The sequence below is a fragment of the Brachionichthys hirsutus genome, chromosome 19 (genome assembly GCF_040956055.1).
Source record: "Brachionichthys hirsutus isolate HB-005 chromosome 19, CSIRO-AGI_Bhir_v1, whole genome shotgun sequence".
Classification (NCBI taxonomy): Eukaryota; Metazoa; Chordata; class Actinopteri; order Lophiiformes; family Brachionichthyidae; genus Brachionichthys; species Brachionichthys hirsutus.
The window spans coordinates 10,860,841-10,883,969 of NC_090915.1; the positions used below are offsets into that span (position 1 = coordinate 10,860,841).

A 23,129-nucleotide genomic window follows, 5' to 3' on the forward strand; every position below is an offset into this window, starting at 1 on the left:
CATGAAAATCAGCAACCGAGGAGGTGTTGGGTGGCCCCGTCTGGAACCGCTGAGGGTTTAGCTCCTGATGTCAACGACACGGCTCTCGACCCCCCCGCCCCCAGATCTTCAGTTCCTCCTTAGGAGCCAAGGGCAGACGTCTAACCCAGGGTGGTGATGTTGGCCCTGCCCCCGGGTGGCGCCACAATGCGCTGGGTGTTCCTGCGAGGAATGTTGTCATCAATCTGAGCACCTGTCCGACCAAATGGAGAGTTGGTTATAAATGATTGCGTTTAGAAGACTCCAAAAATGCTAAATAAAGAGTTTATTCAGTAACCCCCCCCCCCCCCCCCGCAGTACAGAGCCACTCATTTAATAGAGTAGCGACGCAGATGTATAAAACATTATACATTATATAGCCGCACTGACCGGATAGGCTGAAGCCAGACTGATGTAGATTACGGGCGGGCTGGCTGGGTTGTTTGGCCGGGGAGGTTTTAGCAGAGGATGCAGGAGTCATGGCTTTGGGTGTGCCTGACACCTCGCAGACCGGCCCATCGTACAGTCCTCTGGGCACGCCTCTCAGCTCAGCCAGCTGCATGGAGGAAGCGGGGGGCAACAGTCAGGGCAGTGGAATCAAACCGGGTAACACTCGCCTGAGAGGCCGATCTGCAGCTGCATCGCCCTTTGACATTTCTGCCGCCATCACTCATTATGCTCAGTATTGATGTGGGCTTCATGACCGACTCTATGGCTGCCCCCCCCCCCCCCTCCCCCGACCACACAAGGGCTGAAAGTGCCGCTGTACCCTGCTGCGAGCTTTTATCCTCTTGTAGACGTAGTCAGGGAAAGGTTTTCTGGCCACGTAGCGCCCTGAGCCCTCAGTGGCGTGGAGGTTCCCGTCCTCCAGGACCATCTTGCCCTGGCTGATCACCACCAGCGGTCCGCCGCGCACCTCCATGCCTTCAAAGATATTGTATTCCGCAGTCTGCAGAGGAGAGCAACGGCATAAATGAAAAGGAAGTCAGGTGCATGAGTTAGTAAAGATTCCGGTGGGATCAGTAATTATAGCTACAGCCTCACCTGTGCATTTTGTTTAAATGTCTAACATCATATCACAATGTGTCGCAAAGTATCGTAACCAACGGCAACATATCCTGACATTCCAATTCGCTGGGAACCCTAACCCCCCCCCCCCCCCCCCCCACAATCATAACCTCCCTGTAGCGCAAATGCTGTATCTGGCAGGGCTTTAATTCACATATTTACCAAAATCGCTTTGAGAGTTTATCTGAGTAACCTCCAGTCTGTGCTCACAGGATGCCACCATGTAGAACTGGCAGAATATTCACGGATTAAAGCGCACTTAGGAAAGGAGCTTAGCGGATTCGACTTGCACAGAGTTAAACGGGATCCCTTTGGCACATGGCGCCGACGCTGAGAGTCAAGCTGATTGCTGCGGAACAACGGCCGATGTGGCGGAGAGAGGACATGGCTGTCAGACAAGAGGAAGGAGAAGCCGGGGGGCGGGGGGGTGGGTTGTTCTGGGGGGGGGGGGGGTGTTGGGGTTTACGTCCACAGCACAGGGTGGGGACGAATGAGTTTGGAAGCTAAATGACTTTCTCTTTCTTAAAAAGCTACCAGAGCTGAGGCTGAGGTCATGGCAATCATGGTGGACGGCGTTAAATGAGGTCACCAGTGTTGCTGGGCTGTACTGTGACACACACACACACACAATGAACACACACTCCATATGAGCAGCTTCTTCCATGAGTAGAAGTCTGTCATTTTCTGATTCAGCAGAAATAAGGGAAACCAAAGAACATGACAGGCTTGAGCAAACAGAGTCCAAGAGCATGCACACACACACACACACACACACACACACACACACAGCAGTCTGAACTCAGAAACAATGTGTTCCATCCACCGACGGATTTGAAGGATGACATCACTCCCTTGACGGCGTGCGAGCGCCCCGCCCTGCTCACAGTGAAAAGTGGACTAATAGCCGTCGCTGCTAGCCCTGTGAGCCGTTCGTTAGAGCTTCATTCACCACCACACCACAGATGTGTTGCATGCTTCTTCATTTCAGGCTATTCTAGCTTGTTGTGGCAAGTACGAGGACCAGGGCGGCGCCGTTCACATAGTTTTTGTGCCTCGTCGTCTGGGGGGGGGGGGGTTAAATCACGGTTCATTTCAGTGATACCCTGCCTGGAAAAGCTGTTGCACATGGAGGGAAAATGAACTGAACTTCATTAACAGAGAGGAAAGGAGACTAGGAAGAAGGGATAGAAAGAACCAGAGTGTGAAAACCAAGACAGATGCATCGTCGTGCAAAAATAAAAAGGTCCCTGTTGGACTCACATTTACAAAACTAGGACCATGTAGCCTTTAACAGAGTCTGGCACGAATAATTTATACCACCTCAGTTTGGCACCCCCTCAAACGTAACGCTGAGATGGTGCTGATGGCCACCATGCCCAGATTAGCTTCAACGTTCAGCGTTAAGACGACTCGGTCTTATTATAACCAGGGAGCAGGGCTAGAGGACGACCCAGGAGACGATACATGGACGTAGTGAGGGAGGACATGAGGCTGGTGTTGGGGAGGACGATGCAAAGGACAGGGTGAAGTGGAGACGGTTGATTTGCCGTGGCGAGCCCTGATGGGACAAACAGGAAGAAGAAGAGGAAGAAGAAGATACCGAGTTGTGACTCTTAGCGGAGATAATCCTTGTGGCGTCCGGGTCCCACAGCACCAGGTCAGCGTCTGAACCCACGGCTATGCGGCCCTTGCGTGGATACAGGTTGAAAATCTTTGCCGCGTTGGTGCTGGTTACCGCCACAAACTGGTTTTCGTCCATCTTACCCGTCACCTGAAAAGGATCAGAGCTGAGAGTGAAGCTGATCGAATGGCTGCTCTCAGGTCAGATTCTGTCGCTGGTCATCTCTGCATCAATCAATCATTCTTTCGTTTGACTGTTATGTGTATTGTGTTGTGATGTCCTTTTGGCGCACGCTTTGTGCTCCATTGCCTTCTCCTGTGTCGTGCTATCGGCTGTGCATACTTCTTGTGTGACTATCATGAACCAAATGTCGGCGGCACCCGAAGAAACGTTCAGCATTGAAATAAGTCATCAAGAATCTCCTTCTCTCGAACTATCAGTGAAGGCTTTCATGATAATCAAAAAGTTACGTTTCACTGAAAGCCAAAAGCTCCAGCCTGATGCTAGCATTGGAGAAGAAGACGCACCACACATTTATCCCAGATGACAGACATCCTCTCCTCGGCGCCGTTGACGCCTTCGGGAATCAGGCTGAAGTCGTCTTTGCCCACGGCGCGCTGGGCGGTGTTGAAGGGGCAGTGCGCGCTCCCGGTCACCTGCAGGTCACCACTGGGCAGAATCAAGGTACAGAAAGAGTAAGGAAGGGACATTATGTCCATCAACGTAGTCATTCTGCAGAGAAATAAGATGGCTGTAACACAAACATTCTTACCAGGACAGGAGAGAGTTGAGATAGTCGGCCGTGGTTGGGTCGGGGCTCAGGGGCGGAGAGGTAACGTAGGCAGCTGCCTTGGCCCAGTTCTTGCTCCAGTAGTGGGATCCATCTGTCCCCAGGCTGGCAGCGATTGGTTCTCCATAGACCACGGTTCCTACCAACTCAATCCTGTTATTTACGGCGGCCACCACCAATGCAAAGCGTTCTCTGATGCAAACCCTGAGCTAACGGCACAAAGCTGCACCGACAGTCAGGGCAAGGCGAGGCAATGACTCCACGTCAGTCTCACCTTTCTTCCTGGCCTGAGCGATGACATCAGCGGCGCTTTTGCTCATCACCTTGGTGACATAGAGAGGGCAATTCGTCTGATTGGCCACGGTCACAGAGCGGTTCACAGCCTCAGCCTCCACCTGGAGAAGAGACGTGCTTTCATATCAGAGAGCAGGTGGAGGTGGTTTGATCTTCTTCCATTCTTCCTTTCCACTATTACTGTACTTTCACAAGAATGAAGATGTAAAACTTTGTGGGCTGGGCATGGAAAATTACAAGCTGATGAGAGGCGATGTGAGTTTAAAAAAACAAACAATGAAATCCTGCAATTTTGTTGAGATTTCTAAATACTGGCAGTGTCAGATAAACTACTTCCCCAGATTCCAGTCTTCGAGTCGAGCTAAGATCAGCTGCTGGCTTCATATTTATTTATTTATATTGATTGTATTACTGATGTATTTACGGAACATGTGAGTGATATCAATCACAGCGCGTATGTCTTATATGTCCCTTGAATGTGTAATAGAATGTATGTATGACTGCTGAAAGTCAAATTGCCCTCCGAGGGACAAGTCAATAGTGAAGTTAAGTGAAGGTTCCCAAAATGGCAAACTGATGCATTATTTCATCTCATTTTCTAACCGCTTATTCCGCTATCGGGTCGCGGGCCAAGCTGGAGCCAATCCCAGCAGTCAATGGGCGAGAGGCAGGGGACACCCTGGACAAGCCGCCAGTTCATCGCAGGGCAACACAGAGACAGACAACCAGCCACACACACACTCACACCTACGGGCAGTTTAGTGTCACCAATCAGCCTAGGCCGCATGTCTTTGGTGGTGGGAGGAAGCCGGAGAACCCGGAGAGAACCCACACAGACATGGGGAGAACATGCAAACTCCTCACAGAATGGCCACAAGCCGGAGACGAACCTGCGACCATCTTGCTGTGAGGCAACAGTGCTTACCACTGCGCCACCGAGCCGCCCTGATGCATTATGTTCCCAAAAAAACGTTTTTCTTCCAATAGCAACAAAACGATGGTAAAACACTTTCACCCGCTGAAAAATGGAGATAAGCTGACAGGACTGTGATTTTCCAGAGTCAAACATAAACAAGATGTTCCAAGAAAAAAAGAACACGCTGGGATTCCTTTTGGATCATGCTATGTCTGCTTTTGGTATTTTTTTTGTTCTTTTGTTCTTTTCCAGCTTTTGAATCAATAACTAAAAAAAAAAACAGTTTGGATAACAGTCAGGATCAGATTAACCTGAGCAGTAATGGCCTTGCAAGGGAAACTTTCTGCAGGGAGAAAGTTAAAACATAGATTTCGTGAAAACCGTCCCCAAAAGTTTTCAATGAGTCCGGTCAATAAAGGCCATAAGCTAATATCATGTCCCGTAAAGATGAAACAGCTTTTCAGCAGAAGTCTAGAAGACCTTTTGGAGTCTAACATACTTCCTTACCTCCTCAGGGTGACTCAGCACATGTCCTTCAGGCCCAGTGATCCCCTGCTCCAGGATCCTGCGCTGTTCCTAAAGCAAACACACAAACATGCATAGAGATGAAGAAACACACACACACACACAATCTTCCACGTACACGTGAGATGCTAAATCTTGTGCGGCACAAAAATGAAAGCAGTTTTTTTAAGGCCTTCGCCCAGCTGAATATTGCGTGTATTTGTGAAGGAGTGAAACGTCGCACCTCAGCCACGATGTCTCCGTTCTCGGCGTGCACCTGAGCGATGGCTCCCAGGTCACGGATCACGCTGAACACCTCGTAAACCTGCGGCGAGGAGGAAGGCATAGCCGTGACCCGTCGCGTGAATGCATCTCACATGCTCCTATCAGCAGCTAAAGAAAGGTTATATAGCTTACAAGGCTCAATCAGATGAGAAAGCAAGCCTGCATGGTGCGTTTACGCAAATACAATGAAAAGAATATGATTGGAAATATTTTTGATGCCGAAATTTCATTTTAGTGGCAGTTTGCTGTTAGCAAAAGCTTTCATGCTAAACAACAAAGATTGTGTCGGAAAGAATGCTAAATATGCTTAAACGTAGCAGCATAGCATTCTGACATTAGCATTTAAACAGGAGTTTAACGGTTCAAGACGTTTTACATCGTCATTCCTGGTATATATATATATGTATGAATAAAGGAATTCACAGTTCACAAGAGCTGCTTCAAAAACCCCGCATCTCTATTTTCTTAACTGGAGATCGTTGTTGCCATGGAAATACAGAAAATTCTAATTATAAGCATTTCTTAAGAGAAAAATGCACCATTTAAGTGCAAGGTTTATGCTTAAGTTAGCATCTGTAAATATTTATCTGTAATATCCAGACAAATACTCCACACATATTTTATGGAAACCAAATATATTCAACGCAATCAGAGAAAACAGAGGAGATTCTGTGGCAAAAGGTCAAAAGGTCAAAAGGTTTGCTTTTCTTCCTTGAAAATCTAGTCGTCTTCACTTTAAATATAGAATAAGAACCTGAGTTCTGAATATTCCTGTGCCAAAATGAAATGTAAGCGCTGACTTCCACTCAGAGAGGGTTGTCGTTTCTCCGATCGTTCATTAGCGCCGACGCGTCGAGCGACTCTTCGCCTCATGGCCGCCAAACACACGCAACAACGGAAAGCCATCGCCGCTTCACACGCCGGAGAAGACGATAAGCTGGAGGAGCAGTAAACAAGTCCCGGCTTGTTATTTACACTGATCCGACTGACTCATCTAACTATTGTTACACCGATGACCATTTGGCTCGCTGTAACTTTCGTAGCTCTGATTTGGACTAATGTCCAGCAGCCAGGCTGGAAGAGGTTGCATGAGAGCAAGACACACACAAAAAACAACAACTTTTACAGTAGAATAAAACAAGTCCCACCTGGTTTCGTCCTCAAGAATCAAGACGAACAATTTGACCCGGCATCTACATCTGCAAAAAAAAAAAAGAAAATCCCCTCACCTGAGAGTCAGTCAGCTGGAAAATATCCTTATAAGCCAGGTAGACGAGGAAGGAGTTGACACCTAAAAAATGCAAAAAGGGTCAAAAGAAAACACGAGAAGGGCAAGACAGCGACGCATTCAGGTCCCAATAGTCACGCGTCCACACCAGCAGAGCCCCGAGTCATGCTGTTTGCGTCTATCATGGCAGCCTCTCATACAAGTGTGACTCTGTGCAGGGCGGGGTCGCACCGTGGTCCTTCACAAGCGCCTCCATCTCCTCCTGAGTGCCTTTGTGCCACTCGGTGACGTCGACGTGCAGCGAGTAGTCGCAGCAGGACTTGCTGTCGGCCCATTCCCGCCACTGGTCGAAGGCCGAGACGAGGCTGACGCCAAGCTCGGGGACAACGTGGTCGACTGGAGACACACACACACACACACACGCACACACAGGGACTGTAAAACACACTCGGAGAACGCAGACCTCCGCCGAGCACCTCAGTCTCCCTATATTGAGATTTACACCAAAAATAATGGCCCTGCGTTTATTTTATCTTTATTTTTAGATTCCTTAACTATGAAAACAAACCTTTAGAAATTAGATTCACATTGATGTCATTATGAGTTTAGAAGTTATTCACAAAAAGCACACTTTCAGTAATGGTGGATTGTTCTGGATCTAGATCCAGAGCTTTTCAGCTACTACTGCTGTACCTTCTTCTTGTCCCCTGAGGGGTCGCCACAGCAAATCAACGTTCCCCACTTCACCCTGTCCTTTGCATCGTCCTCCCCAACACCAGCCACTCTCCTGTCCTCCCTCACTACGTCCATGTATCTTCTCCTGGGTCGTCCTCTAGCCCTGTTCCCTGGCAGTTCCATCCTCAGCATCCTTCTACCGATATAGTCCCTGTCTCTCCTCTGGACATGTCCAAACCATCAAAGTCTGGTCTCTCTGACCTCGTCTCCAAAACGTCTAACCTTCACTGTCCCTCTTTTTGTCTCATCTCTAATCCAACCTGGTCACTCCCAAGGAGAACCTCACTGCTCACAAATACTCGCTTCTGTACTTAGTCTAGCCTCAACCACCGTTTTCCCGTAACTTCATCGTATGACTCATCGGCTTTATCCCCCTATAGTTCCCTCAACTCTGTATGTCTCCCTTCTTCTTTCCGCCGGAGCCTATCGCAGCTCGCTGTGGGAGAGAGGCAGGATGCACCCCGAACGTGTCGCCAGCGCATCGTGGGATTTGCAAACCATTTTGGCTTCTCAATTGTGAGAAGCCAAAAACCAGTAAATGGAATTTGCTTGACTTAAAAGACAAGTCAATATTTATTTTATTTTTTTTAAGTTTGCACGTGGGTCGCACAAATATGAAATATGCAGCATCCCATCTGATTTCTGGAATATTTGGACTGGATTTAAATCCACCTCAGACAACATCAAACGTAATGTTTGGCCTCCAATTCAGAGGTTTATTCTGTATCTGGCTTCTCAAATCTCATTTCAATCTTTCACTTTGTCTTTTCCATTCCAGTAGTCCGAGTTGACCCTGCAGTTTATTCTGCCGAGTCAGCAGAAGGAGCGCCGCTGCTAGAAAGCAGCTTCATCGTGCACTGCTTCTCTTTTCACATGACTAAACCTTTTTTAATCTGCGCAGCCTCAAATCTCTTTTTGAATAATGCAAGAATGAAATGCAGCCACTGTTGAGCCCAACGATAAAATGCAAGAAAAGAAGTATTAAAGTCTCAAACTGACCTAAAGATCATGAAGTAAAATGATAAGTTGTTCTGATGGTGGGCGTCTGGAGGATTTATGACCTCACAGATGAGTGTGATCAAACGCAGCAGGCTCCCGCCTCTGAATAACTCACTGATCATGGTGGTGCCTCCGGCCAACGCCGCTTTGGTGCCCTGGTAGAAGTCGTCAGCTGACGCCATGCCTCGATCGGGCATCTGGAAACGCGTGTGCACGTCGATGCCGCCCGGGATCAACATGCGACCCTGGGCATCGATGGTTTTTACTCCGCCGGGCACGATCAGGTTTTCCCCAATTTGTCTGAGAAGATCATCAGAAAGAAACCAAAATAAAAAATTAGGTTATTGCATCATGAAGACAAAAATGTCTGCTCTGACTGTAAAGCACGATGAAATCTGTGACTTTATTCGAGTGTCTTCAACAAGTCAAACCCCCAAGAACTCACTTGATGACCCCATCCTCCATGTAGACGTCAGCGCTGAAGGACTGGTCATCATTCACGATCTTCCCTCCTTTGATCAGGAGACGATCGCTCTGCGAAGCCAAAAAGACGATTACGAGCCTCCGTGCATTTCACAGCAGTTAGAAGAATTCAAACGCTGCCAGTAAAGCACACGCTCATAAGGGTGAAGCAGATTTAGGAGCATTTCATGGAAGACGTTTTAGGAAATGTCACAGAAATTGATGGATGCATGCTCTAAAACAAAAAATGTGTACATTAAACACGTTGATAGTCCACTGCACCCTCCGTTTGGCCTTTTAAGGAGGCATTGGGATAAGGAGAACATGGCTGTGCAGCATCCTCTGGCTGATACTGGCTTTCTTCACCTCCTCACATATGCATGCAGACACCTATAAAGTCATGACACACACTCTTAAAACACACTCATAATCCAAGGCGGGGAGCGAGACGCAGGCGCTATCCTGTCACGTTTGGACAAGCACCAGGTTTTTGTGAGGATCTGTGAATAATGACGCTGTTTATAAAATAAGAGAGAGAATAAGAGAAAGGGAAAGCTGGAGGAGGGGGAAAGAGGAGAAGTGGAATAAAAGCTGTGGATGGGAGGAGTCTGTGTGTGTACAGTCTGGCTGCAGAAACACAGGCTGGAGAGTTGATGACTAACGGCGACGGAGCTGCAGTCCGTCTCAGACGTTCTGTCCGTCCTGCTTTACTGCATTCTCTCCCATTGTTGCCCATTTAGAGTGATAAACACCACAATAATATCACAGGAAGTAACGAGCCAAAGAAAGGAAATGAGCATAAAATACCCAGGATGCCACAGCGGCAAAAGCCCTGAACTGAACCAACGATGGGAAGTCAAGCAACAAAAGTCCATCAGCAGCAAAAGACACTTCTGTACTCGGCTGTTGGTGGTGGGGGGGGGGGGGGGGGCATTCCAAGAAGGAGTTGAAATTCAACTTGTAACCATGGAGATGGGGAGGAAAAACAACAACAGACAAATTCCTGAAGGGAAGAAAACATTACTCAGGCCATGAGTGATGCATGTCCAAGGTTGGGACAGCTGGGACAGCTGGGACAGTAGACCCGGGACGCAGACAATGAATGAATGAATAATAATGGAACTAATTACGTCATTTTATTCTATGCTAAAAAATATGTTGAACCACAATGAATGAATAATATTTAATTTGTTTTCGGTGCTTTGACTCACTTTGATTTGTCTCCGTCTGATATTCAGAATTTGTAACCTTTTATGTAAACTGGATAATCCTCTAATAATAATGTGGTGACGCTCTCACTATTGAAACGCGTGTGTTTGTGTGTGCGGCGGGGGCGGGGGTGGGGGGGGACTCCTCTTCTATCCAGTGTTCTGCTGCAGCACCAACAATGAAGACAGGACCCCGCCTCCCCTTTGTTCTTCTCATGTGGTTGTCACAGTGATGCAATGAGGCCCAATCAGAGTGCAGACTGTGTAATCAATCATCTATGCCCATTGCCTATTGAGCCGCTTCACTATGTGCAGGAGGATGGGAAGGGGAAGGCGAGGGTGAGGGTGAGGGTGTTCTGCCACCTCCATGTCCTTCCACTCAGAGCATCATAAGTCCCCCCCCCACCCCCCTTGTCTATCCCAAAAACAAAAGGAGCAGCAGCTCTGGACCTGCTAACAAAGGCTGCTCTGTTGGAGTGGCTGCTGCTGCACAGCCAGCAGCTCTGGCTCCAATCACAGCGCTGCTCTCCAAAGACCGGCCCTCCAGCCCCGCCCTGCATCTGAAGCGTCTCACGCACCGCTCTGTCTAACTTTATCCGTCCACAAAAGCGCATGTTTTGCATGCACAACCAGTAAACAGGCGGACTGTCTGGTGCAAACGCTGCTGTGAACTGTGATGCAACATGCGTAACCTTTCATGTGAGGGTGTCACAGCTGCAGTCTTTGGAAAACGCATTTAACTTCACGCAATCTGCATTTGGACTACTGCACTCAGCCATGCACATCTAACAGCATGCGACTCGTGATGGATGCAGCAGAACCACAGACGTCGTCTTCATTCCACTCGTTCCTCCTTAAACTTGGTGCCTACGTTACCCACAATGCAACTCAGCATGCTCTATTAATGTTTCCTTGAGCTAGCCTCAGCAAAGCAGGTTCCCGCTTCCAGATGAATTTTGGCATTTTTTACATGCGCTGTTGTTGAGAGACTCAACTGCCTCAAGCGACATCACAATTTATTGCATGTTGCCCAGCGCCCCCCCCCCCCCCCCCCTGGATCTCCGGTAAGTAGAATTCCGGTTCTTCCTATGAAGATCTGAAAAATGCTCCGATGGAAACAAAATCCTTTCAAAGATCCTCGTCTGTTTTTGTGGTGACTGCAGCTGTCATGTAAAGGGCGTGGCAATGGGCCCAAGGCGCTGATGGGGTTAATGCAAATAGAGCATGTGGTAACAGCGGACTGCGCCGATGGAGCGACTGGCCTCGCTCCAGCCCAACGCCGGCCCGCTCTCACCATAGCAACTGCTTTGAAATATGCAGTGACATCATGAGCCTCATCCCGACTGTCATTATCGTATTACTAAGAGTTCATCAAGGGACTCTGGCTATTGAATCAATGTTCAAGGCCTAAAAACTGCAAGACAAAGAGGCCAAATTCTATTTTCTGATTCAATTGCTCATCCTTGATGCATAAAGGAGGGCTAGTAGTTTGGTAACCTGCTTTGGGAGAGGCTTCTGAAATTGCTTTTGTCGAGGCCTCTAAGGATTCCTCTTGAAACGGTGCTACATTAGCAGAAGAGCTACTTGCGCTGGATCCAGACTTACTGTATAATGGAGCTCACGGGGGCGGGAGAGAGTCTGGCAGGATCAGAGCCAAACCTGACAGCGACCTTTAGTTCACTGGAGCCTCCCGGGCCTCACAAACAGGATGTGAACGAAATACAATGGATTCTCTGCTGCTAAACCTCCGTGTTTTCGTTCAGCCCAGCACTGAAAATGTCACGTTAGACCAATTTGTCCAGCACAGATGAGAAAAAAACCCTGAGATTATTTGTGCATCTCTAAAAACTCATTGATCGCCATGTTCAAGGCAATAACTTTGATCCGCATTTGTTTCTTTGGAGCAAACATCCCGGTGTGTGTGTGTGTGTGGGGGGGGGGGGGGGGGGGGTAATGTAAACGGCTTACGTGGAGGCCTGTGTGACCACAAGAAAACATTTTTTAAATGTGACGTGGAAATAAACATGCAGGAATGATCACAACCAAAGTGTGCGTCAGTGCTAGCAGGGCGAGCTAGATTAGGGTTAGCTTTAGCTTTAGCCTTCTTAGCAGGCAGAACATGATTATTACATCGTTATTGAAATGTTAAATACCAACAAAGTACCTTTTTGAGCGCAGCGCGTCAGTAAACGTAGGGTTATTAAAAAAAATAAAGATTTTCAAGCGTTCATCTATTCCAGATAATGGTTACAGCCTCATTGATTACTGATAATCAATATTGATCGGGTCTACATCATTAAACTGTGCAGTCGAGAGCAGTGAAAGTCAACGTAAACATTAGACTCACGGGCCAAATAAACAGAAACCAAAGCATTCGTCTTGCAGGTGCTAAAAGGCTTCGTTGATCTGTAGAGAACTGGGGACTGGAACCTTTTCTATTTGAGCTACTCGGATCAATCAATCAAACATTTCACGTGACTCCTTATTAAAACACAGCGTGGAGAAAAGAACGGACGGACCACACAGGAGGAAACACCGAAGAGCCCCGCAAGGCGGTACCAGGCGACCGGGGATACAGGGTTTCATGAAAACAGGACAAAATCGGTTCTGCTGCTATGAAAACATCCCAGTGTTGCACGTAACCATGGCGACTTCGGATGCTGCCGTCCACACGGAAAATTGCCTGAGATCATTTGTGAAGTCTGGTGGCGAATGTTGCCAGGTCGGACACTCAGAGCTTTGATTTATGTTCTGGTTTATCGAAAAGCCAACCTGCTACCAAAATCCCCTCTGAAAGGAAGGAACCGTTCTCTCATCGACTCCCAGTCCAAACATCGACTCAACTTACTTCCTGACTGGTGGAACTCCTTTGCTCTGACATTAACACTGAGTAATTCGATTGTCCAGATGAGGACCACCTATCTTGGGTTGCTGTGGCAACGACACGGGCGTCGGTCGCTACGCCTCGCCCGTTCAGAAACGTAACCCCAGCGTTTCCAGCAGCACACAGCTTCGTCTCATTGCGTCCACAGACTGCCGTCTCTTAGTCATTTGTCCCGTCACTGTGGACACCTTGAAATCCAATTTGAGCAGCCAGAGACGTTCCAAACCTCAAACGGGTTACAAGCCGAATCGGCCAAAAGCAACTAACTTCTTTCTGACATTGTGGAGGTTCCATTATTCCTCCCCACTGAGTAACGACTCTCCAAATACACAGTTCACAACAAGTTTTTTTATTTTATTTTTTATTTACAAGTTTACGAAAAAATAAACAAGAGGCCCGGAAACATCGGGTTCTGACTCCGGCTTCTGTTGTGATGAACGAAGGAGCAGACGTTGAAGGTGAACAGAGCGGCTGAGCCGGCGGGTGAACACATGAACACAGCATGAACAGCAACAACACACACTCTGAGCTGCCCCAGGGGGCAACTAGTGCGCTGATGGGGTATTAGCAAAACGCCGACTGATCTCTGATCCTCTGAAGATCGGAGTCACAACGGATTTTATCCAGGACAATCTAATTATAGCCACAGACTATTTTTAGCTCTCCTTAACATCAGAGGTGCTTTTTCTTCAATTAAACACTTTATTTGTTCTTTTTTTTTTTATATTCTTTTTTTTTTATTCTTCGCTTCTAAAAAGCACGTCCAGGCAAACAAAATAAAGGGAGTCTTGAGTCTTGTGATGGAACGACCAGAAATAATCCAGCACGAGAAAGTTATTTGGTAATAAATGTGATCGTTATGAGGGTTTAGGTTTTTTTTACAGTTAAAGTGACATATATTATCTGTTTAATGTCATTTAAGGCGGCAGCTAAATGATCATTTTGTTGCTTCTTGTGTCTGAGCAGCACTTTAAAACCCAAAGAAATGCCATTAATAGTGAAGCAAAGCTGAGATGTGAGGAAGTCGACAGACTATAATCAGAACTTTTGAGTTATGAACTGTTTGTCAAACGAAAGAACAAGTAATTCCGAGGTGGCACTTTGGACTTAACCCTTTAATCTGATAATAAACATTTTCAACTGAGCTCTGAAGAAATATTTCAACCTGGCATGTTCAATAGATCTGAAAGTAATCCTGCTTGTTCCTTTTAGAAAGAACTGACTTTAATTAGAATGTTATTGGACTTGGTTTCCACAGACTGTCCCATCTGGGCGTGATGCTCCTTTCTTCTGAGTCAGCGGTGTTTTTATCCTTTGTCTGAGCAGCATGGAGGAGCGGTTTGTTAGCGCCGTCGCCTCTGATTAAAAAGGCTGTGGGTTCAGATCCCAACCTGGGTCTATTTTTCCTCTGAAGAAATATTGGATGGGATCTCTTTTACCTCCATCCCTGCCTTTGCAGCTGGCTCCATCTGGCTCGGCTCCAACCAGCGACTCCGCCCATGATGGATGGATGGATGGATGGAGGAGACAGTCACATTCAGCGCTATGCATCATCCGAACTCTAAATCGCATCGCCTCGTGCACAGAACACACACACGTCATTGCTGCAGCCTTTCCTGTTTAATTCCTTTAATTCAATTTAGACCCATTAATTTCACTCTTCAGCCTCTGCTATAATGACATCCTGTCTCCTCACTGACCGTCCGTTCAATGGCCAGAGCACACAGGGGTCAGAGGTCAGCCAGCGCCTGCAGCCGAGCCGATTATTCTCTCATGCACTGTTCACGAATGGGAAGTGCATCCATTTAGGCCCGGCTCAACCTCTGCTGAATCCTCTGATCTCTCCGCCAGCCGGCTGCTGCTGCTGCATCTCAAGCACCCAAACACGATTCAAGTGTTTGACAGTTTTCACCACAGAAACCAACGCAGAGCAAATTATTATCACTTCGCTTTCTTTTTGCTTTCAGAGTGAAGCTTAAATTTTATGTTTCCTCCATTAAGCCTCATTAGACTTTTTTTTATTCCATTTACATCATTTCGATGAATCAACATCTCCTCTCCGAGCAGCACGGCTGAAACCTTTTCGCATTATCACAACACAAACCATTGATTTATTGATACATCAAGGCCTTCCCTAATTAATATTGAGCCGATGTGATGATGACGATGTGCTGCTCCCACCCCCGAGGTTTTACTCTTTCACGCCACACCACTCCCTCCTGCTGCACTCCCTGCATCCTCCCTTCATTACGCAGAAGAGAGAGAAACAGAACCATCTCCCCCTCCTCCCCCTCCTCCTCCTCCCTTCCCCTCCCTATCCTCTTGTACTTCCCATTCAACCAGCAGCAGCGGCACTCCTGCAGCTCCGCTGTGAAATATTCCGTCTCCATCATGATGTCCTTCATTCCCGCTGCGCCGCTGAAAACACTCGATGGCGGAAAAACGTGAAAATAACAATTCAACGGAGGGTTCGAGCGAGGTGTCGGCACGCACGGTGCGCACCGGCGTGAGATATCAACTAACGCGCACACACGCACGAACACCAAGACCGAATAATGAAGAAAAAAAATCTGTCGTAATTTCAGCTCCAGATTTTAATTTGAACACTTGTCGCAAATGTGCTGCAAAAAAAACCAAAAACGTTTTCCATGCAGCGTCACCGACGTCAGTGCGCGCGCTCATCCGTGCATGGAGCCTAACGCGGGGTTGGTCTCCGTAACGCACATCCCAGAATACAATCAGTGGATCTACATCACAGATTAGATTAAAACAAACATAAATAAAAGGAGCCGAGCTCCGATTAGTCGCGGTGCGCAGCGGCGGCGCACGGACCGCGCCAGCCTCCGGCGGCATCCTGCACCCACACCGGAGGAGACACCGGAGGAGACACCGGAGACACGGTCACATCAGCCCAACACTCACTGTGATGCGGGGGATGTTCTTCTTTCCCTGGTAGCCAGACATCTTGACCGGTGGTTCCGTTTTGCGCCGCGTCACCGCTATCAATGCGACGTCGTGTGCGGATTGCTGCTGCTCGAGGAAGAGGAGGAGGAGGAAGAGGAGGATGAAAGAAGACGCCAAGGGACCGATCCTCGGGAGGCCACGGATGTAGAGAATCAAGCCGCCGCTCCACTCCCGGTCTCCGCCGATGCGCCAAGCCGAGTCAGACAAGAGGAGAGGGAGGGTCCAGTGGAGAGCCCCGTGCGCGTGCGCAGAGCCTCGCCCTGCTCCACTGACAGGAGAGGGCCGCTAATCCCATCAATTGCTCTCCTTGGATTAGTGAGGACGGAGTGAGCGAGTGAAGAAAGAAGAAGGAGCCATTTTAACGCAGTTCTGTTCCTCGATCTGAATCGCTGGAGCTCTACCTGAGTCTCTGGAGCTCTACAAGAATCTCTGGAGCTCTACCTGAATCTCTGGAGCTCTACCAGAATCTCTGGAGCTCTACCAGAATCTCTGGAGCTCTACCTGAATCTCTGGAGCTCTACCTGAATCTCTGGAGCTCTACCTGAATCTCTGGAGCTCTACCTGAATCTCTGGAGCTCTACCTGAATCTCTGGAGCTCTACCAGAATCTCTGGAGCTCTACCAGAATCTCTGGAGCTCTACCAGAATCTCTGGAGCTCTACCAGAATCTCTGGAGCTCTACCAGAATCTCTGGAGCTCTATCTGAATCTCTGGAGCTCTACCAGAATCTCTGGAGCTCTACCAGAATCTCTGGAGCTCTACCTGAATCTCTGGAGCTCTATCTGAATCTCTGGAGCTCTACCAGAATCTCTGGAGCTCTACCTGAATCTCTGGAGCTCTACCAGAATCTCTGGAGCTCTACCAGAATCTCTGGAGCTCTACCAGAATCTCTGGAGCTCTACAAGAATCTCTGGAGCTCTACCAGAATCTCTGGAGCTCTACCAGAATCTCTGGAGCTCTATCTGAATCTCTGGAGCTCTACCTGAATCTCTGGAGCTCTACCAGAATCTCTGGAGCTCTACCAGAGTCTCTGGAGCTCTACCTGAATCTCTGGAGCTCTATCTGAATCTCTGGAGCTCTACCTGAATCTCTGGAGCTCTACCAGAATCTCTGGAGCTCTACCAGAGTCTCTGGAGCTCTACCTGAATCTCTGGAGCTCTATCTGAATCTCTGGAGCTCTACCAGAGTCTCTGGAGCTCTACCTGAATCTCTGGAGCTCTACCTGAATCTCTGGAGCTCTACCTGAATCTCTGGAGCTCTACCAGAGTCTCTGGAGCTCTACCTGAATCTCTGGAGCTCCAGTCTGGATGGGAGGCGTTTGAGATTCTGTTCTGTGGAGTGCTGAAACAAAAAAGTGTTGCTTTCAGGGCCAATGGATCAGCAGTACGTCTGGAGGAGGAGGAGGCCTTCCATCCGTGAAGAAGATGAGGAGGATCAGGAATCATTGGATTTTCCACGAAAGAGGAAAATGATCCAAAGCAAACGCCCCCCAAAGTCCGCTGTGGGTTTCATAAGGAGGTCCGGATCATTCCAGGCCAGATCGCCCGACGTGAAGGAAAAGCTACTGCGGAATTTGAAGGAGGTGATTTTGCGGCACATAAAACCAGGAATATTACAGAACTCAATGGAATGGGCTAAGATTCCTCGGAAGTGCTCCCAGATAGGGTTCTATAGAAATGCATTCTTTGTTGCCCCAGGTCAAAGGTCTCTACATCGTTGGATGTGGGTGTTAAAAAAAGACAATAAACCCACGATAGGCTGAGGTTGGATAGTTCTGCTTTAAATGGTCATTTATATCGGACTAAAAAGAGATTGAGCTAATTGCTGCTATTTTATGCTTCGTTTGGAATCCTGGTGTTATCCCTTAAATAGGATCAATAAAGTATTACATGTATTATATTCCAGAGCGCAGTAAAATGTGCGATATCCCATAATTCCGTTTTTATTATTCATATGCAAGAACAAGCCGAACGTCATGAAGAGGCCTTCTGTGCATTAGAGCTGCAATGCTGCCGATCAATACGTAACTCGATACGGTGATTGGAGCTTTGGGTCTAAATCCAGCCCCCCCCCCCTCCAGCAGCACTCCTGGGAAATGTAGTCAAGAGGAGTTTATGGCGATTTGCATCCGCTGGAAGTTTGAATAAAGATGTTTTTCTGCTCGGTAGTTTGGACTAACTTATTCCATTCATCGGATGGATTTCCTGGATGGATTAGAAACATTCAGTAATATCTAAACATATTTAGTCTATAAGAATGTAATAACTCAATCTCAGCCGCACGTGGCCCTCGGTCACCCCGCTGGGCTTTCTGGGAAATGCAGTGACGGCAAGCTGTTAAGCTTAAAGAAACTCCAAACGAGTGGGCAGAACATTTTAGACAAAAATGACGCATCATTTATAGGAAGGGGGGGGGGGGGGGGATGGAAGTCACAGGTATAGAGAAAGAGGAATAAACTCAAGAGAGAAGAGAGAAAGAGGAATAAACTCAAGAGAGAAGAGAGAAAGAGGAATAAACTCAAGAGAGAAGACGGTCACCTCGTCATCGTCCAGGTTCTGCAGCGCTTCCTTCCCAGCGCTCTCCCTGATCTCCACCTTCCTCGCCTGGGACTGGGAGACGCCGCTCTGCCGGTCGACGACCCCCCCGCCTCTCCGGCCCCCGCACGCGTCAAAGTCGAGCGTCTTCCCGTCCGAGGAGGAGCCCCCCACGGGGCAGAACACGCCACAGAATGTCTGCCTCGGCCTTGCGGGACTGTCAGAGTCCATGCCCTTAAAGGAGGCTGGCACGTCCCCGGCAGTCGACATGGTGTGCAGGCTTGGGGGGGGAGGGGGGGGGGGTACTTTGGTTTCTAGGGGAGCAGCTGCTCAAATATTCAGAGTCCCGTCTCTTCTTTTTTTTTTTGCAGCCACCGCCTTTCAAAGTGGTGGTCACACCCAAAAAACCTGTAGGAACCCCCCCCCTGCTGACCCCCCCACGCTCAGATCAGCAGTTTAAAATCGCTTACTCATGAGTCCCAATTAGCTTCTATAGGCTGCAGCCGATTTCAGTCCGGAGAGATCTAGTCTGTCTGAATGAGAGACCCAACAGGAGGATTACCTGCACGGCTGCGTGGGGGGGGGGGGTCCGCGGCAGGTTGCTGGTTCCGATCTGGACCGGCGTCGGAGGTCAGAAAGCGATCAGCACCACGGAGAGCTCCTCCAGAGTCACACCCAGCCCAACCTCGATGAGCGCTGTCCCTTCAGCACCGCCCCCCCCCCCCCCCCCACGCAGGCAGCCCCGCGCAGTGTAATGAGACACATGAAACCCAGTCGGAGAGAGAGAGAGAGAGAGAGAGAGATCCCAAAGCAGAAAAGACAGATGGGAGATGATTTCCAGAACGCAAAAAGACCATTTAAAAAATTTTTAAAAACAGTCTAAATGTTTGTTACAAAAGATAAATAGCACATTTAGAAGAAAAGAGGGGCGGAGCCATACTTTCAGAAAGGAGAGGGCAGATTACAGTGGCAGGCGGTGCATTTTACACCTAGGCCTTCAGTGAAGTCCTACTTAGTCCGACTTGAATAAATACCCCTCATAACACCATCATTTATGACACCACTGCTTTAGAAATAATGTACAAACACACACTTACGCACTACTGGGTGCTGCATCACCTCAATCGTGTACAACACAGGATATTTTTTCCGGAGCATTTAAAAATCAATAGACTGCATCAGCAATTAAAACTTACCACTATACGTGGTACTATCAAAGTCAGAAATAAAAGGGAATTTAACATTATTTTTCCAAAACGTTTTAAAGTCCACCATGAAGCTTTAAATTGCAAACTTGCAGTTTAATATAAGAAAGACTGCAACACAACGTGTTGTACTTCCACTACAATCACACAGCTGCACCGGCGCACCACATTATTTACACACATTGCATTTACAGTATATCTGTGATTTTATTTCGTTATCATGTTAAATAAACAAAATGTTGGTACTCACCAAAACGGCTGTCCCGTTTGAAAACAAAATCCATTCTCCTTTCCTAAAGTTCCTAAATCCAGTGTTGCTCCAAACATTAAATCGATCCCTTGCAAACAAAAGGCATTCCCAGCAGAACAATTTGCAGCGACCCTCAGAAGCTGTAAGCCAAAAGTTTGAAGCCTGGAAGTGGCCAATTCTTTCCCCACCCGGGACAGGTTAACTAGCTCCGGAGTGGGACGACGTCGGCTCACGAGAGCTAGCTTCTCTGTAAAGGTCCGTCTTGAAAATGGCCTTTCAAGAATATCCACAACCAAATCCACACTTTCCCCTCCTTCGGCCATTGTGGGTTAAAAGCGCAGGAATAATTGTGGCTTTATCTTCGGTGGGTCGCCGTACCGGTGCCAGCTGATTAGCTGATGACGCAATATGCCTAGCGCTGCCCTCTCACACGGAGTATCCAATCACAGGCAGGAAGGCCTTACTTTCACCAACTCGTGATCTGATTGGCTATCGCAACTGTCTATCAACGCTAAGAGCCAATCACAGGACGCGTTATTGAGTTGTGACGTGAGACACGCAGGAAGGACTTGTTTCACCAACTCGTGATCTGATTGGCTATCGCAACTGTCTATCAACTCACCTCTAGGAGCCCGTTCACTCACACAACACAGACGGCAAGCAGCGCTGATTCTGAAGGTCTCGGACGGATAGTACTTGCCACTGGTACTATGAAATCCGCCTGGCAACACAAGCTAGCTGAATTCTGATTGGATAAAAACTCTCACCTAAAAATACATCACTGTAATATAATATGACATAAATGTGAAGAATATATATATATATATATACATAAAATTTAATTGATTTTATCATAAATATGATCATGTATTCTTGATTTCTGGTTATGTTAGGCAAGCAGAGAAGGCCTTGCAGGCCCTGACCGCCCGCCACTGGCAGATTATTCAGCACGTGTTGAAGTTCCCTCAGCTCTTCCTTTAAAAAAAAGAGGAACCGACAACCATCAAGAGCAGTTCTTGAATTTAGAATCTGAGATTGATTGAATTGAATTGACTTCCATCCTCCTCGCCAGGAACATTAAGGCTCCCTGTCCTGAACCTGCACAGCTGTCCCCTTGTCCCTTTGTCCCCTTGTCCCCTTGTCAATGAGTTATTAGAACATGTCCACTTTACTTCCATTGGATTTTTAGATCTTTATAAAATGCTGATAGATACCAACTTAAATATACACATTTATAATAATAATAATAATAAATATTTAAGCGTGACTCCCTGAGAAGTGTGAAAGTCTTGGATCTGAGATGACGTTTTACTGGGTCTGTTCTGACCCAGGACTCACGCTTATTGGACACGGCTGAAAGCAGGAAACCTTTTGATGTGTTGAGAAGAAGTTTAAACAGAGTCGTCAGCATCGCCTTGGTTAATTCACCAAACTGATATCAGATTGGGACACTAAAACATTTTAGTGCTGAATCCATGTCATCCCAGTCTCCATAACAACGTACTGGGCGCTGCTATTTCCTCTCCCTGAGGGCTGTCAGGGGTTCGATTCCGCAGGAGAGGCCGACACAGTCAATCTGGTCGCCAGAGGAATATTCTGAAAACTGAAATGGTCAAAGCTATACGGCCACGCCCAAAGCCTGAGACCCTGCTGGAAACACTTGTTACTGAACTCGCAAGCCACAAAAGGAAACAAGCGCAGCCTGCTGGGAGCAGATTCTGGGGGTGGGGGGGTTGAATAATTAGCGGGGAAAGTTGGCAGCATGCCTGATGATCAGTTGGAGGAGGCAGTGCGATCGCCTGGTCTCTGGACAGGAAGGCCAGTCCTGGCATCCTTTTCCTGGCCACGCTTCGGGGTACCTGCTGCCTTCATTTCAGAAAGACCGAAATATTTCATCACTTGTGACGGTGCGTTGCTACGGAGACACGGAAGCAACCTGAACAGACCAGAAGCAGCTCCCGTTTGTCAGCATCCGCTGTTGGTTCTGTTGTTTATACTTCATACATAAAAGGATTAGCACAGTCCATGTTTCACATTTATATAGTTTTATTTGGAGACACGCTTGCTGACTCGCTGAATTATTGATCAGCACTGATTTCTCCGTCTTTATCTGGGAGTCAACGTTGCTGCAGGACACGGCTGCTATTCCTGAGGAGACGGAGGAGGAGAGTCTCCTCACAGGAGGGATGGAGATGGGAGCCGGCCACCACCCCGTAACCCATGGTAACGCCGTCAGCTGCAATGGGAGGAGCCACGCGTATTACCGCGTCTCGATTGGCCAGGAACAAATGGTCAGAGGTTCCATATAAGGAGGAGGACCGGAAGAGGCCTTTACTCTGACTGGTTGGAATGAACCAAACAGGAAACCTCGATTACATCCTTTCTGTCGACGCGTCGGGAGGAAACACCGGAAACAATCCTATAGGTCCATTGCAGGAGCTCGTTACCACGGAAACCAAAGTGAAAGCGTCGGAAGCAGCAACAACCTGGCTGCACACGAGTCACTAGAGGAGTGAAGTAGCACAGACTGGCAGCCAACCGGGCGAGGATGGTGGGTGTCCCCCCCCCCCCCCCCCCCCCGGCTTGTTACAGCCCACAGAAACTATATTGGTCATTTATTGCCGATCATATCTCATGAGGAAGTAACTAAAACCTGCTTTTATGCTACAAATGAGATCTTATTGTATGTAAGTAGAGTAAATTAAATACCAAATGTACCCAACATTTACTTACAAAGTGACTCGGGAGTGTTGTTAAATCATTCAGATATTCAGGAAGTACAGTTTGAAAACAAAATAAAATGAACAAAGACGTCTGAACAGAATCATTCTGGTAATTTTTAATGAACAAATGTCGATCATTTTTTTCCAATGTACAGGGAAAACAAAAATTAAAGCAACAACTGTCACAAAAATGAAGACAATAACTTTCCACGCCATCAGGACCTGTCGGCAACAATGAGTTTATTTTTTTTGTTTTAATCCTCACGCTTTTAAATGTGTGTCTGCCATGCTCGAGTCCCGCTTTGCTCACTTTCAGCAGATTTGATGGGAAAAGAAACTAATTTGATGACTCAAAAGAAAGCAACCAGGTGCTGCTGTCAAACGGAGACATGCACGTCTCACTGTGGAGTACCGCTGGGACGGAGACGGAGACGGAGACGGA

General features: G+C 47.8%; 1 protein-coding gene across 1 annotated transcript; it reads right to left on the reverse strand.

Annotated features, from left to right (window-relative positions):
* Positions 1 to 140: 140 nt before the first annotated feature.
* LOC137908936 (dihydropyrimidinase-related protein 2) lies at positions 141 to 18,779 on the reverse strand. The gene is made up of 14 exons (XM_068753365.1): positions 18,513 to 18,779; positions 8,904 to 8,992; positions 8,574 to 8,758; positions 6,956 to 7,120; positions 6,726 to 6,787; positions 5,456 to 5,536; positions 5,215 to 5,283; positions 3,772 to 3,892; positions 3,480 to 3,636; positions 3,235 to 3,376; positions 2,687 to 2,857; positions 788 to 967; positions 409 to 574; positions 141 to 232 (listed from the first exon to the last, which is right to left on the reverse strand). Exons 1-14 carry the CDS (start codon positions 18,777 to 18,779, stop codon positions 141 to 143), a joined length of 1,947 nt encoding a protein of 648 aa, XP_068609466.1.
* Positions 18,780 to 23,129: the final 4,350 nt, after the last annotated feature.